The sequence below is a fragment of the Ruditapes philippinarum genome, unplaced genomic scaffold (genome assembly GCF_026571515.1).
Source record: "Ruditapes philippinarum isolate M1 unplaced genomic scaffold, ASM2657151v2 ctg4217_1_1_1_1, whole genome shotgun sequence".
Classification (NCBI taxonomy): domain Eukaryota; kingdom Metazoa; phylum Mollusca; class Bivalvia; order Venerida; family Veneridae; genus Ruditapes; species Ruditapes philippinarum.
Window position 1 is genome coordinate 46139 of NW_026855218.1, and position 16831 is coordinate 62969.

Sequence of the window (16831 nt, forward strand, 5' to 3'; positions counted from 1 at the left end):
GCGGCATTTAAATCGGATGGGACGTATATTATCATTTGAAATGAAAGTAATAACGTTCTCATTTATAAGGTCATTTGTAGCATTTCATTGTTTGTACACATGTTTAAAACCATGTTCTCAATGTCGCCATCCTTCCAATGAAATATTCGGCCATGTCTCTGCATCGTTTGACCCTTATCTTTATCCAAAAGGAATAAGTGATCTAGCTGGAGTTCGTCAGATATTTCATGATAGAATTTACTCTGGCCTTCACCATTCATCTTGATAAATGTGTACTCTATTAGACTGGTCTTCAACTTGTTGCATGCAGCATCATCTCCATCACCAGAAAGAATCTGACTTTTAAGTTCTCCGAGAAAAAGTTCCTCCGAATCACCTCCATAGAATAAAACTTTTCTTGCAAAGAAAACGTCCGAAATATGTTGTGATGTAAACAATCTCATGTTCTTCATACTTGCAATATTTTCGTCGTCAAGGACAGATTTGCCGGATATAATTCGGTTTCCTTCTTCACTTCGCCTGAATGTGTCAAATATTGTCCAAGGAGTTATTATTCCCTTCTGGTGAGTAGTGAGAATGACACGTTTGTTGCTTTTCTCTTGATTCATTATCTGAACCATTCTTTGTACGAATTGTGGATGCATTCCTCTTCCTAGTTCTTCAAGCAAAATGGTCTTGTATTGTTTGCTTGAAATAAGGATAGAAAACTCTTTCGCGCCTTAAATTCCTTCTGGTGTTTTTATCAAAGCAAATTTGCCCCTTTTTGAACGACTCTCTCCTGTGACCATTTGCTCGAAGTTGTCGTCTTCACCTTGTGTTACTTGCCTGAAATATGTTCCTTCTTTGTCCTTGTCAAACTTCTATGTGGTTATAATACTAGTTTATTATTTCACATCTGTTTACTGCCTCTTCGTAATTTTCATTTCGATGTTCTATGGTGTGACGTTTACTTTCAGAACACTGATAAGGAGCCATTGACCTCGACGGGAATGTAAAAACAAACTGCTCTGTCATTGTGCTTAATTTGTCTGGAGATGTATTTGAGGTTTTGCCGAGATTTACTAAAATTGACCTGATGCAATCCTCTATGTCGTAATCTTTAGAATATACTTTTGAAATAGTTTGAATGCATTCGTGTGTTTTAACTGATGCGTTTTGATCGCTAAGCATGTAGCTCTCAGACACCTTAAGATCCGTTTCATTTTGTTAAAGTAATGAGATCAACCAGTATTTGATCACATTTAGAAATGGCAAATTTATAATACTTATTAATGGTACTTCTCGAAGTAGACTCATTACCAGATGCATCTCTTTCATTCATTACTTCCTCAGTACTATGTTTTTGTATATCATATTGTCCGGCTGGATTTTGTTCAGCCTTAAAAGGATTAGACACGATACCGAGTACCACATCATTACTTCGCGAACAATCTGTTTCAACGTTGCAGATGAAATAAGAAATTTTGTTCGAATCAAATACTGAAGATATTGATGTACTTAGTTCCAGCTTTAAACATCGTCGCATACCTTCTAAAATAGAGCTTTTACCTGAGCCATTTTTGCCGATGAGAATGAATGGCCCATCGTTTGAAAAGTCCATCACTTGGTAGTCTTTTAAGCTGACAAAGTTCTTGAGATAAAAGGTCGCAACATGACTTCTGTTAAATCTGGACAATATGATCAGACATACACAATGATTATAGATTAAAAGTAAAACAAAATGAATTTTTTAACAAATTAATTTCTAAAGATTGTAAAACCAGTTTTCTTTATTCAGTTCACGTTTTCTATAAAAGAATATAAAATATGAAAAAAAAATGATCGTTCTTAAGAATAATTTATACGAGGCATAACATGACACAAGACATTTTTGTTATTTGTTTGTTCTAGTATCAGCCTAACAGGAGGGTATATCCATACATATGTAAAGCAAATGTATTCAATTCCTTTTGTTCCTGAAAGATTAAAAGGAAATTATATATATCAGACGATTGAATGTCCTATAGTTGACAATGTTCTACGGACTAAACACTTTGAAGAAGCTCATATTGAGCGATAGTTTAGGAATCATTCATAAGTCGTCAATATTTCAAATGATTTAATATGTTAAAATGTCTGAAAGCCTTTCTGTCCGTATGGTATTTCCCTATGAGGTTACAGGAATCTGGAAACCGACCAAGTGACTACCTGTCTTTTAAGGTGAATAGTTTAAGTGCAAAGAGATGACAACCTCCATAAAATATTAGCCAGACAGATATCAAACTTTATGTTCGAGAGGTGGTCATTGTGATTTTACCAAGAGCATACAGATAGGGATCTGTGATAGCTGGCGTTACCTTCACAAATAGTGGATGTCATCAACCGCTGTTCCGAACGCCATTAAATCCACCAATACCAATCTTAATAGATATAATAGTGATAAAAAAAATAAAAAAAATAAATACATAGATAAATAAGTAAATAAGAATAACAAAAACTATATAATAAAGGTATGGAGTAGAAAAAAAATTGAATTACTTTAAACTTACCATAAAATTATATTTTCTTTTACTGTATGACGTTTCGAATGGGATATTTAAAAATGATCGGTAATAAATCGTACAATTCTTTATTTGCTTCGGACATATACAATGCAAATAACAGAATAAATAAACATAACAATAAAATAAAGATATTGATCTTGATTTTGATTCAAACGATTTAAATTGTTTTAACTTGTTCATTATTATGTAACAACTATTCGTTACTTTAAAAGCTGTACACCTACGATGTGACCTTCGATAAAGAAAAATACTTTGTGCAATATAGAGCTAAATATGCTTTAATTGTAAAAAATGAACTTGGCATAGGTATTAGTATATGAAATATGATATTTTGGGTTTTTACTAATTCATGTGACTACAAATATCGATTTAATTGTTGAAAAACGTCCGCTAAGTTGTGATATTTATATATTAGTAATAAGTTAAATGAATAGAACAAAATGTTTTTTTTCAAATGTTAACATATGTAACGAACCCTTTCTTTGAGCGTTAGCCGGTTGACTCTTAGAGGGATGTTATGTGACTTTACCTGGGTCCGGCTTGTTGCGAATTCAATAGAGGGTGATTATAAAACAATATAACGGAGGTAATTTAAAATTTGAATTAATACTTTATTAACTGTTACTGTAACATAAAAAAGGACAATATATCAATAATCGTCAATCAGAATATAAATACATAGGTTTATTGAGTTTTATTATAATTGGGCTATTAATTCTGCTTCTTCAATACCAATACACAATACAAGACGATATATACCGTGCATAAAATACACCTTAATCATTATGTTCACAGATTCAATACACTCGCATTATCACTAAGTTTACTCACTTAAATATTTGAAAAATCTTTACTTCGAGAATATACACGTGTAGTAGAAGTAGTAGTAGTAGTAGTAGTAGTAGTAGCAGTAGTAGTAGTAGTAGCAGCAGCAGCAGCAGTAGTAGTAGTAGTAGTAGTAGAAATAATAATAATAATAATAATAATTATAAAAATAATAATAATAATAATATTAAAGTAATAATAATAATAATAATAATCTATCATTAATGACTCTTGCCGGTTATCCCGATACCAATATTTCGAGTAACTATTAGTTACTGTCGTTCTGTGTATTAAATAAAATCACCTATCGATCAATAATGTGTTCGATACCAATTATACTAACTGGTATCCGGTATTTAAGTTTATATAACTCTCTCGTCCAAATTTATAATATGATTAAACTATAAAGATGGAAATCATCGCAACTACGATAAATATGTTAACGTAAGTCGAGAAATTTATTTTTAGGTAGAGCTAGCGTACAAAATCCTCGCAAATTCTCTATTGGTATCAACTGGTATCGACACCAGATAGAACTCTACCAGTATTACCATTCTGTCAATTATTCACATATAAGGGCTTAATTTAATTCATATATATGTTGGTATATACCATTAACACTTTCTTTGAATAATTCAAACAATATTTCAAAAATATACCAAGAGATCGTATAACACAACTGCGTATTAGTATTCGATACCAGTTGGTATTTGGTATCGCGCGATTAAAAAGCATTTGAGATAGAGATAAGAGAAACACTTTATTAAATAAAACTGGTATGTCTTTAACTCGTCATCACTTATTTTATTCTTGATATTTTATTCTTTAACACAATAACCATATGAATGCCGTCCGTGTTCGGCACTAACTTGAATTTCGCGCTTACCCCTTGATATTTAGAGTGCCGCGAGCTTATGATGGTTCTGAACACGGATGTAGATTAAAATACATGTTCTTTTGATTATTTCAAGCATTACTTACATTCATAGGCAAACTTTGAATACTTCAACAAAAATCTGGACATAGTTCCAAATTGAATTATAAAAGAATAAAATTTTCAGTTGGGTCATGTACATGTACTGACAACAATTTTCAAGAAGAGCAAGCGGCGCATAGTAGTGTGCGTATTTGTTGGCTTTACCGCGTTTGAAATTTTATCAGAATAAGACAAAGTTTTTAGAGAGGGTTATCAAATGCCACAGAAGGCATCATGTACACACTTTTTTCAGATAGCCAGGGCATTGAATATAGAGTTTCAGTACTAGAAGGCACGAGTATCACTAGGGTCTTTAACCAAGATTTAGTTATTTGGCAGTTGCTCAATACTAGGCTTTAGTCCGTTCATGTACCGGTATGCGTTAAATCAAGACTTATTTCTTACCGATGCGACAGAAGTATTGAAATTATACCTCATCCTCCCATACAGCTCTGATCGTTTTCAATGTGATTTTTGGCTCAACCCAACACCAATACAATAAATGTAAATGAGAGAGCGCCACATCGAGTCTTACTCAGTTGGTACGTGTAGCAACATGTTTTCAGTGCCTGAATATTATAACAAAAGAAGTCTTCCGAGCGAAAAGTGCATCCAAGCAAAGGGAGATTACAAATAAGATTTTTCCCGACCGTTACCCAGAAATATCCTACCTAAAACTACAACTACAGCCCACGCTAAACCATACTTTCCAAATTTTGCATATCAATAAAAATAACGAATGTTTTTATGTGCTTTTACAAATGCACTCTTGGTAAATCTTGCTTAGTTCATAGATTGTATCGATGATGCATGTGAAAATGTATTTACATATGTAAACAAAGACTGCAAAGTCCATGTTTGATTATTAAAATGACAAAAATCAATAAAAACTGTATTAAAAGCGGCGAAAAACAAACAAAAATGTCAAAGGTAAAATGTGCATAATATTGAGCTACGTGTGCATGTGTTTATAAACTAGGTGCTAGGTTGTCTGTGAGTAGTTTCTCACAAACAGATTCAAACAAACAAATTTTCAAGGCCCTTATTGTTAACCCTTTGCTTTTGTTTTCAAGGTATTCACGTTCTTAAAATTTCAGTGCAAATAGATATATAATCAACAGTCTATATTATGAGAAAAGTTAGTCCTTCAACTCTTTGATAAACAAGGCAAGGTCGTCTCCTTGCTGGCAGTGTTCTAGTAGAAGTCTTACACTCTTTGTGATGTTATCACATGTGATACGTTTATCAAGGAAAAGTTTGCCTCTGCCTCTGTGGGTTTTAATACGAATTGGATTGTCGACAATAACTTCCTGTTCGATAAGACCTGTTTTAAGCTCTGAATTGTTTGTACACATGTTTAAAACCATGTTCTCAATGTCGCCATCCTTCCAATAGAATGTTCGGCCATGTCTCTGCTCCGTTTGACCCTTATCTTTATCCAAAAGGAATAAGTGATCTAGCTGGAGTTTGTCAGATATTTTGTGATAGAATTCACTCTGGCCTTCACCATTCATCTTGATAAATGTGTACTCTATTAGACTGGTCTTCAACTTGTTGCATGCAGCATCATCTCCATTGAACAATTTTGATGTGATACTGCAATCACCAGTAAGAATCTGACTTTTAAGTTCTCCGAGAAAAAGTTCCTCCGAATCACCTTCGTAAAGTAAAACTTTCCTTGCAAAGACAATGTCCGAAATGTGCTGTGATGTAAACAATCTTATGTCCTTCATACTGACAACTTCCTCTTCGTCAATGACAGATTTGCCCGATATAATTCGGTTTCCTTCTTCACTGCGCCTGAAGATAAATGTGTCAAATATTGTCCAAGGAGTTATTATTCCCTTCTGGTGAGTAGTGAGAATAACACGTTTGTTGCTTTTCTCTTGTTTCATTATCTGAACCATTCTTTGTACGAATTGTGGATGCATTCCTCTCTCTGGTTCTTCAAGCAAAATGGTCTTGTATTGTTTGCTTGAAATAAGAATAGAAAATTCTTTCGTTCCTAAAATTCCTTCTGGCGTTTTTATCAAAGCAAATCTGCCCCTTTTTGGACGGCTCTTTCCTGTAACCATCTGCTCGAAGTTGTCATCTTCACCTTGTGTTACTTGACTGAAATAGGTTTCTTCCTTGTCCTTGTCAAACTCATCTAAGTGGTTATAATAATAGTTTATTATTTCGCATCTGTTTACTGCCTCTTCGTAATTTTCATTTCGATGTTCTATGGTGTGACGTTTACTTTCAGACCACTGATAAGGAGCCGTTGACCGCGACGGGAATGTAAAAACAAACTGCTCTGTCATTGTGCGCAATTTTTCATTTAATTTGTCTGGAGAAGTCTTTGGGGCGTTGTCGAGATTTACTAAAATTGACTTGATACAATCCTCTATGACTTCATCTTTTTTATTTACATTTGAAAAAGTTTCAATGCATTGGTTTATGTTAACGGATGAGTTTTCATTGCTAAGCATGTAGCTCTCAGACACCTGAAGATCTGTTTTATCCCCTGATTTTGTTAAAGTAATGAGATCAACCAGTATTTGATCATTTTTAGAAATGGCAAATTTGTAATACTCTTCTATGGTACTTGTAATTGTGGATTCGTTTCCAGATGGATTTCTCTTGTAAATAACGTCTGTTTGGGATTCTTTACCAGATGAATCTTTTTCAGAATTCACTTCTTCGGCACCACTACTTTTTTGCATCTCATCTTGTCTGCCTTGATTCCGCTTAGGATTAAGAGGTTTGGACACGATACCGAGTACCACGTCATTACTTGGTGAACTATCAGTCTCAACGTTGCAAATGAAATAAGAATTTTTTTCCGGGTCAAATACTGAAGATATTGATGTACTAAGTTCCAGCTTTAAACACCGTCGGATACCTTCTAAAACAGAACTTTTACCTGAACCATTTTCGCCGATGAGAATGAAAGGCCCATTGTTTGAGAAGTCCATCACCTGATAGTCTTTAAATCCCACAAAGTTCTTGAGATGAACAGACCGCAACATGACTACTGTTTAATCTGGATAATATAAGAAAACAGAAAAATGAAGATAGCTAAATAGGAAAAAAGAATTTGTAGTAAATAATTTCTAAAATATTATTAAACCAGGAATATCAAATTTGATTTTTCCTCATTAAGGTTATGTAAAAATGGATCTTTTTAAAAATTATTCAGGTTTAAAATTTTTAAAAATGATTGTTTAAACGAATTCCTTAAAGTGTACGAGGCATAATACGACACATGATTATTAACAGATGTTTGTTATTTTTACATTTTATGTTATTTGTTTGTTCTATTGTCCGCCTAAAATGAGGGTCAATCTTAACTTATATGAGCATATATATTCAGTTATTTGTTCGTAAAAGATTTAAAGTAATTATTTTTGTAAAATCAGAAGATTTGATGTCCAGTGGTTGACTATGGTATATTGACTAGTTCATACTGAACGTCAGTGTCGTCATCCATAACTCGTCAATATTTCAAATGGTGCATTCTTTTAATTTTTCTTAAACCTTTAAGTCGGTGCAATATTTCACTATAAGATTGTAGAAATCTGGAAACCAACTAAATTACTAGTCCTGCCGTTTAAGAATGAAAGGTTTAAGTACAAAGAGATAACAGTCTCTATAACGTATTAATAATATATTTCAGTATATAAATATATGTCATTTCATGGTACATATCACATACTTATTGTCTAGAATGAAATAACAACAAACAGAAAACTTTTTTTTTGAAAGTAATTATGTCTTTAGAATAAAACCTTTAGACTAGTGAAAAGAAGGCAAACTAAAAATAGTAAAATGATAAGCATGTTGGAAAATTTGTTTCCATTGAGGATGTATAATGACATGTCCTAGCATGTCACTAGAACTTAGTAATTGCTTTGCATTTTAATTAATCAAGGAGACAAAAATAAAACGTATATATGCAATCTAAAAACATAAATAGTAAACAGCATTTTTTATTTTACATAAACTTTGAACGTATTCTCTATCTCTTGTGGTAGTTTATTTCACATTGAGTCTTAAATGACTTCTATGTAATTATCCGAATCATTATGCTTAATAGTAGTACCATCACTGTGACAAACAAGATTAAAATTTAGTTCCCTTTTAACTTGAGTTTTGACCAAACAAAAGTGATTCTATTTTCAATAGATGAAATGGCAATTTGCTAGCAACTAAACAGTTACTAACTTATTACTAACTAATTTAAGATCTTTGGTTAGCAAACGTTCAATTTCTTATATGCGTTTACTAGAAATTTAAAAAAGCAGAATCCTCTTTGTACAATAACACCTGTCTTTTAAATAAATTAATTAGGCAGAGGACCAAGAACGGAGGCTTGGAGTACTTCAATTTTTTCTGCATATGATGAATAAGTGCAAGAAATATCAATACATTGTTGTTTACCTAATTCAATATGAATGGAACCATCTGACAACATATCGACTCAAACCCATTATATTGAATATATTTAAAAGTATAGCGTGGTCAACAGTATCAAAAGCTTTCTGCAAATCTTATAGGACCGTGTCAATATAAAAATAGTATCTAATTTTAACTTTATATAATGAGATATTATAAAAAATTCTTTTAACTATCTTTGGAATAATAGATAACATCGAAACAGGTCTTTGATCATGGTGAGGGCGTTCGATGCCAAAGCTACAGACATGTAAAATGTTTTTTCTTTCTTAACAAATTGGTTTTGAAAACGTTTACGTGTATGCGTAGCATTTCTGACTGTATACAGCAAATAATATGCTTCTTAATCCAATCCTTGATTGGAGATTTCTGTTTTGAAATACAAATTAACAAATAGATCTTCACAACGGACCTTAAATACACGTTCGCATTTCCAAAGTAGTTTTAAAAAAGAACACTTAACATGTTTGGAAGTTTGGCAACGAACGCCCTCCATATGTAATTTCCTCCTTCTGTTTTATAACTTAACTTATACAAAGGATCAACGCATGCATTTTTAAGGCCCTTTGACACAACACCCTGTATAACAAAGGGTTAACAATAAGGACCTAGACAAGTTACTAATATGAGGCCAAGTTATTAAAGTTGCGCCATGTTTTACAAAACGTGAAGGAATACCACCCAGACCAGTGGCCCTACTAAACTGACTTTGTTCAAATATTTCAATACCTTTTTTTCTTTTTCTATAAGCCGAAAGTACATCAAACTTCAAGACAGAGAGTTAGTCTTTGTATTGTACCAAGTACATAGAGACAGGGATCTGTGACAATTGGTTTAACCAAAACGAAGGGTGGATTTCTTCAATCGAAGTTCGTGGCACCATTTAATTTACCAATCTAAATAGATACAACAAAAATATAACCATTATAAAGGTATGCAGTAAGAAAACAATAAATTGAATTAATTTGATATACTTATCATTATTCAAACATTTTTATAAAATTACAAATGCGCATTATTATGTAACGGCTGAATTTTCAAAAGAATATTCTTTACTTTAAAATTTGTACACCTAATCGATGTGACCTTCGATAAATATCAATACCTTGTTCCAATTGAGAGTTAATATGAATATTTGTTAAACAAGAACCTTGCCATAGGCTTTTATACAAACATTGCACATGTTTTAGTAAATGAAATACGATATACATGTATCTGTTTTTACCAATTCATTGTTGATTAGAAATATCGAATGGTCGCCTTTTTATTTAATTTTCATAAAAAATTCAAAACGTATAGATTTTTTTGACAATGTTTAAGAACGTCCGCTAAGTTTTCATTTGAATACATTACACACATTGACAGAATAGAATACATTTGATTTATGAAAAATAGTCTATCATCCATTCATACTTTGACAGAAGAGTAACAGAATAACTATAATAGCAATACAAAAATATAATGATAACCAGATGACAATTAAATATCAAAAGAATTAACTCGTTACACCAGTCAAACTATATCATGAAAGCCAATTGCAGAACACTTAATTTTTTTCTGTACCTAGTATGTATCAATATAGATCTTAGTATTGATAACTGATTTAAAATATGTTGCGGACAAATGTTATAAACGGGAATCCCCTCTGTTTAAAAATTATTTTTGATTACTTAAAATTTTATTTTCTTAAAACAAATTTGTATTCAGGCGTATGTTGTCACGTCTATGCGGTGCTCTTGTTGACATAATTGAGCAGAAAATGAGCTGTTACTATAACACCGAATTTTGAAATTACTTTTATGAATAAATAAAGACTAATGTTATCTAATTTAAAATAGAAATTAAAAATATTCTATCCGCTAAACGAGAAATATATTTTAACATTTGTACTAGCAGATTCTACTTAATACCAGTAATGAAATTGAAATTTTGTGACTCAGCGGGCTGAGTGGATTAATTGAGTTCAGTTTAATCTTAGTTTTAACTAAAGAATAACCGATGTTGTATTGCTAGTCCCAGACTAGGGTTTAACTGAGATGAGTTGCACAAATATAATCAAAATTATTTCAAATAAAGCGAAGAGACAGTTAAAGGCTGAACTTAAGTTCGATAGTAGCAATAACATTAGCTGCTTGGATTCTTCCGTGTATATATAAATACAAAAAAGACATGTGTTGAAGTGCCGGGACTACATGCAAAAAAATTCATACCATTCGGCAATTTGTGTGTGTTATATTTTTTATACCAAATATAACTTGCATTTATACCAAACTGCCATTCTGTTGAGAAGAGCACGAAGCCTAACCTGCGAATAAAAAGCAGTCACTGTTGATCTTTTTTGTTTTTTCTTGGGGGAATCTATCTTAAATAGCCCAATTCCAGCTTACCTATCGTTTCTTTAACTGAGAATGCAATCAAAATTTCAATGCCAACTATATGCAAATTAAAATACAAATGATCAGATACAAATATTTATACTTCTGACTCTATATAGTTTTTATTTTTTTTTCAAATGGCCGCAACATATTCTATTTTTATGACCAATGCAGACCACGACCCGCCGGTACATCAATATGATATGCACTGCTCGCTAATTAGTCAATCATTATTTAGAAAGTTTACTTGAAAAAAAAAGAGAAGTTTTGTCCAGATTGAACGATGAACAAGTCTATTGATGATATTAAGCGTGCAGAGGGTAATACACAGAACTTAAAATATATGCCCAGCATTTGTGACCAGCACAGTGTGAATGCTACTGGCAAAAACAGACGAAAAATTACGTATTTGCTTATATATATGCCTAGAAGTAAATAAATAGTCAAGGAGCAAACACAGAAATCGAAAAAAAATATATTGAACATCGTGTATAGTCTAGAACGAACTTATAACTGTTGAACAGAAGTTCGTTAACTTGATATTATAAATGATGACAATTTTACCAACTCATATTGAAAATCATTTCAAATAAAACAATGTCACGATACAATCAAAGCCACCAGACTATAAAAATATGGAAACAAAGATATATGGCATTTATTGACCGCGTCTTGAAAAAATATAGATCACTTAAAAGTTATTTATGATCCTCTCTGATGTATTTTTCTAAATATATATCATGAAACCCTTAACAGTCTTTTTTTCATGTTCTCGGATGAGATGTTATAAATTATTATTACCCCTCACTTTTTTCGTAATGCTAATTTCCCATAGGCCTCTGGGAGTTATTTTTACTGTTAATGGAAGTGTACCACGTGACTAAGAATTTTGTACTGTTACATAGGTAACAGTACTTTTAACAGTATAAAATCTGGTCACGTGGTCTATTTTCTAAATAAAATGAAATAAAATGGCAGCTATTTTTTTCTCTTGCCCCGCGTCCCTACGGTGAGAAGTTTTATTTATTAAACTTCGCCCCGCGCCCTTACTAATTAGCGTGTTTCCGCTCCGCGCCCCCGCCATTTTGACTTGTTAATTATCGACTTTTCGCTTGGCAGGGTCGCGGTACGAAAACACTAATGGCACAAATCAGCCACCATAATAAATGGAATTTAAATTCACTGTTGCATATAATACATGTAAATAGGAGACAAATTATACATGTTGACCAAAAAATGAGCCATTTTTTTCAAAGCAATTGATATCATATTTTCCTACACATTTTCATGTGTTTGTTACACGATTCTCTCATGATTCATGTAAGGTTTGATATCAAGCCATTGTTGATTACATAATCTAGTAAATGTCATACAAAAATCTTGAAGAAGGATGATTCCTCGGAAACAGTAATCAAAAACAATTGCGTGAAAATTGCAGACTTGATTTTAGTAAGTCTGTACGAAGTACATTTCAACATCAACGTACGTGTAGAAGGAAGGTTTACTATGTTTTACTTTAAAATATCAATTTAGGCCTTCGTGGTCAAGACCTTCACCAAAACGGTGTAAAATAAGTTTTTTACACCGCCCAGACCGATATTATTTCCATTATAACAATACAAATTATGGGAGATCACTAACGTTTCTTTTCAAGCGGAGATTGTTATCGCTGCATATATTCGTATTTTGCTTCTTTATTCAGCGCTTTATTTTCGCAAAGGTAATAAAAAAATCAGTTTCGTACAAATCTTTATTTTCAATAATTATTTTAGCAATTTTACCTTACGTACCAGACTACACTGAATGACCTCATTCTGCTTATATGAAAATTCATTAAACATATTTATTTAAGCTCGATTGCGAAACAAGTTCTTGCAACTTATATTAAACACTTTCGAATCCGCTTCCTGAAACCAACCAGTACTGGTGTTATATGAAGAAACTTGGTCGTGACCCGAGTAGGGCTCAAACCCATGATCTCTGGGTTGAGAGGCAGACACCTAACCACTAGGCCACCGTTCCCCTTATGAAAATTTTAAGATCCTTCTTATATTAATTATATCAAAAGGTACGGTAAAGATGAAAATAAAATCATTCCATGCTAGTGTTACCATTATATTAAGGTATTAGGACCCTAATGGGCACTATCAGAAACTAAAGAATTGACATCATACGTCAGAGGTATACCTTAAAGTACACCTGTATGCAAAATATAAACAAATTTTACCGTACGGAAATCAAGTTATGGCCACTTTTCTGAACTCAAGCTAGGATTTCATGAGGGCCCTTTTTTAGAAATGAGGAACCTTTAAATAATCTGCAATAACATTCTAATGAAAAATGTTTCTCCATGAATTTTTGGTAAGAAACAAAAAGTACCATTCAGCTAACAATTCACATAAGCAAAATTATGGTTTCTACTTAAAACTTATGAAATCTGTATAAAAATTTTACCCTACCCCACCCATTTTTACCACATGTCTGACCATTTTTCTACTTAGGGAGCCTAATTCAAAAAAATCTTAAAATTTACCCAAATGAGTGCCTGTTTTCAAAGTTTCCCTAAATTTTTAAAAAAAAAGTATATTGGTTGAACTTGTAAAATATGAAATACCTTTACCGTCTAGTTTTGATTATATTACACTTTGAAAATATCAGGTACCATATTTATTACTAGATTTAGCGTAATTTAGCCAATAAATACCTATATAAATAAAAAATTCAAAATTAAACACTTTTTTCTTTCCATATGGGACATGAGAGATACATAAATAATGTTAAAAGAAAAAAAGAAGAAAAAAAAGTTGACCCTTCTGGGGATTGAACCCATGGCCCTCATTTTCAATGTAGTTAACAGTAAGTCTAGCCTATTTGAATACTCTTCAAAGCGGAGGTAATGCATTAGGGTGCTAATACCTTAAGGGAACCAAACTAGCAACAGGAAATATCGATTAATGCATTTATTATTTTTGCCTTTGTTAAAAAGGTACATGGAAAAGAGAACAGCCGCACATACATGTAATCGGTAATACGAGAATAATGACAAAATCACGAGTCTTGTTAAACATTAGTTGTCTGGTCCTCAGAGGTCAAGTTAATAATAGTAAATTACTATTTGTCCGACTACTTTACAGATAAACTCTGGCATTAGTACATTAGTAGTGCTTTTTCTTTACAGCAATATAAGATACAAACAAAGTTCAAATCCAAAGAACATGTCGCAACATGGATTGATTTTTTTTGTAAAGCCGATTTGTTTTCTTCTGTTTATCATTAAATTTACTGAAAATTTCACATGGCATGGTTGTTATATTTTTATGATGAGAGATTGAGAGAAAGCCCTGTTAATCAAGAGTCTATGTTATTTCGAAGGATTAAAAAATATATTGACCAAAGTCGATCTCTGAGCGCGGTTTTATGTGCTGCTAACAATGATAAAAGAGATAAAATCGCCAGTCAAAAAACGTAAATGAAAATACAACGGAAATTATGATCTTGACTGTTTTCGTTGATAATATTTTGCATGGTCAAATGCTATTTCTTAAATATAGCTCAAACAAAAAATGCGCGTCTTACAAAAACAAAATTATCAAAAGAACAATGATGCGATATTTACAGCTTCTATCACATTTAGAAAAATAATAATTGATCTAACAAAGGAATAAACAATTAAGAGTTATGAAGTGGAATTAGAAAACAATATGAAAGAAAAATAAACTTACATAATATACTATTTAATAATTAATTACCCTCAAAGGATATAATACTCTTACAAAGCTTCCTCTTTAATGAGATATTTCAGAAATAATCCGTAATATCAATGCAAATTTTTTGCTATTTATTGTCAAGCAACAAAATAACAAACTGTAAACATTAAGCTTCAAATATTGATATGCAATAATTTAAAGTATTCTTGACGTTAATCTTGATAAACCTAATAGATATGGCAATCGTCCGCTTGTGGTAAAAAAAGAAAAGAAATTTGGCACAAGCTATTGTAGATATATTGTTCAATACGAACTTGGCCTCATTGTTTTGCATTTTTATGCAGCTGACTTCCGTGTGTGTCATATTGCAAAACCAACGAAGTATATACAGCAATTTATTATATTCTAGCTCTGTATCTCAAGCAATGCCAAATGTCTTAAAAAAAATTATTATAGTAAACTTATTTAACTCAAACTGGAAAAAGAACAAGTATTATTTATGAACTTCAATTGAATTTTGTATGGCAACCAACCAAAATAACAAAAGCACTACATGCGATGTTTACAAATTGTCACAAATTTTCATAAATATTCTAAGTTAAAAAGAGACATAACTCTTATAAAATTATATAGAATATTGCATTCGCGATAATGCCCCTTGTCTAACAACTAATTGTTGTCGTGATTATGTAATGTTCCAAGTTTCATTTACATTGCTTTGAATCATCGTACTTAATAGGCAGATAACAAAGATTTTCTACAATGAAACAGACAACAGTGTTTCAATCGGCTGGAATATCACACATGTGCAATATTGTTTTTTTTTAATTATAATTATAACTTTAAAATTTGAAAATTGTGTACAGAACTAATCTGAACAAAATTCAAATTAAACTATTTTCCCTGAAGAAGGCGAATATAAAACACCATGAAATGCATATTCGTGAAGTCACAATGAACAATACCAGGTTTTGGTAACTAAATATCAAATAAACGTCGATAAATATCTGAATATAATGTTCCAGGGAAAATAGTATCTTTTGAATTACTTAAGATAAGATTATCGTCTTATGTTCCTACAAATATTTTAATACCTAGAGGTAATGTCACATACATGTGCTTCTTGACTGGGTGAACCATACAACTTGTTTGCATTAAGTCCTTTGGTTAGCACACGTTGCTTAATAGCTTTCATTGGTATAGATGTGTTCACAATAATAAGTGTTTCAGTAGCCAAAATGACATTGAGTTTCCCATTAAAACGCAGTATATCATTTAAAAGCTATTACTACGGTTGATGGCTCAGGTCTTTTACATTCAACATCACTTAACTTTTTTACATTGATAGCATGTTCTGAAAAGGGGAAATACTAAACAGTCAGGTATATAAAGTAAAAACCAAATAAGTTTTTACTATTACACCTTAATATTTCTCCTTTCTCACCATTGTCACAATGTTTTGCGTGACCGTCTTCTATTTCATTTGTAGACCCAAACTATATAGGTTATATATAAAAGACTTTATAGCTATCAAAAGTAGGAACCAAGTTGAATATACGTGCATAATTTCATTTAGGAGGGGGTAATAAATTGTTCGTGGAAAATATCAAACTACCGATGATCACGCTATTTCGGTAAATAGGCGCACCAAGTAGTTTGACCTTAAATTCATTATGACATCTTGAAACCAATATAACGAAAACATTTTGACATACGATCACTTAAATGTTGTTTATGATCTTTACTGAATTCGATGTATTATTCCAAATATATCATGGAACGTTTGACAAGCGTTGAGATACTCCCATTTTTTCATGGTTTCAGGAGGATGGGATGTTATAAATTACTGTTCAGTTCTTAAATATATGTTGAACTGCAGACATTTCGTAATAAGAATGTTATTTAGTATAATTTATTGTTGAAGTATATTATTTCTCTGATTATGACAGATGATATATATCAAGAACA

General features: G+C 31.9%; 1 protein-coding gene across 1 annotated transcript; it reads right to left on the reverse strand.

The window, feature by feature from the left end:
* Positions 1-4134: 4134 nt before the first annotated feature.
* On the reverse strand, positions 4135-15105 carry LOC132742522 (uncharacterized). The gene is made up of 3 exons (XM_060730959.1): positions 14879-15105; positions 9511-9677; positions 4135-7369 (listed from the first exon to the last, which is right to left on the reverse strand). The coding sequence occupies exon 3, from the start codon at positions 7353-7355 to the stop codon at positions 5484-5486; it is 1872 nt and encodes a 623-aa protein (XP_060586942.1). The 5' UTR covers positions 7356-7369; positions 9511-9677; positions 14879-15105; the 3' UTR covers positions 4135-5483.
* Between the last annotated feature and the right edge of the window lie 1726 nt (positions 15106-16831).

Bases quoted from the DNA above. Each gene is read 5' to 3' on its own strand.
- LOC132742522 (XM_060730959.1), bottom strand. From the start codon at position 7,355: ATGTTGCGGTCTGTTCATCTCAAGAACTTTGTGGGATTTAAAGACTAT.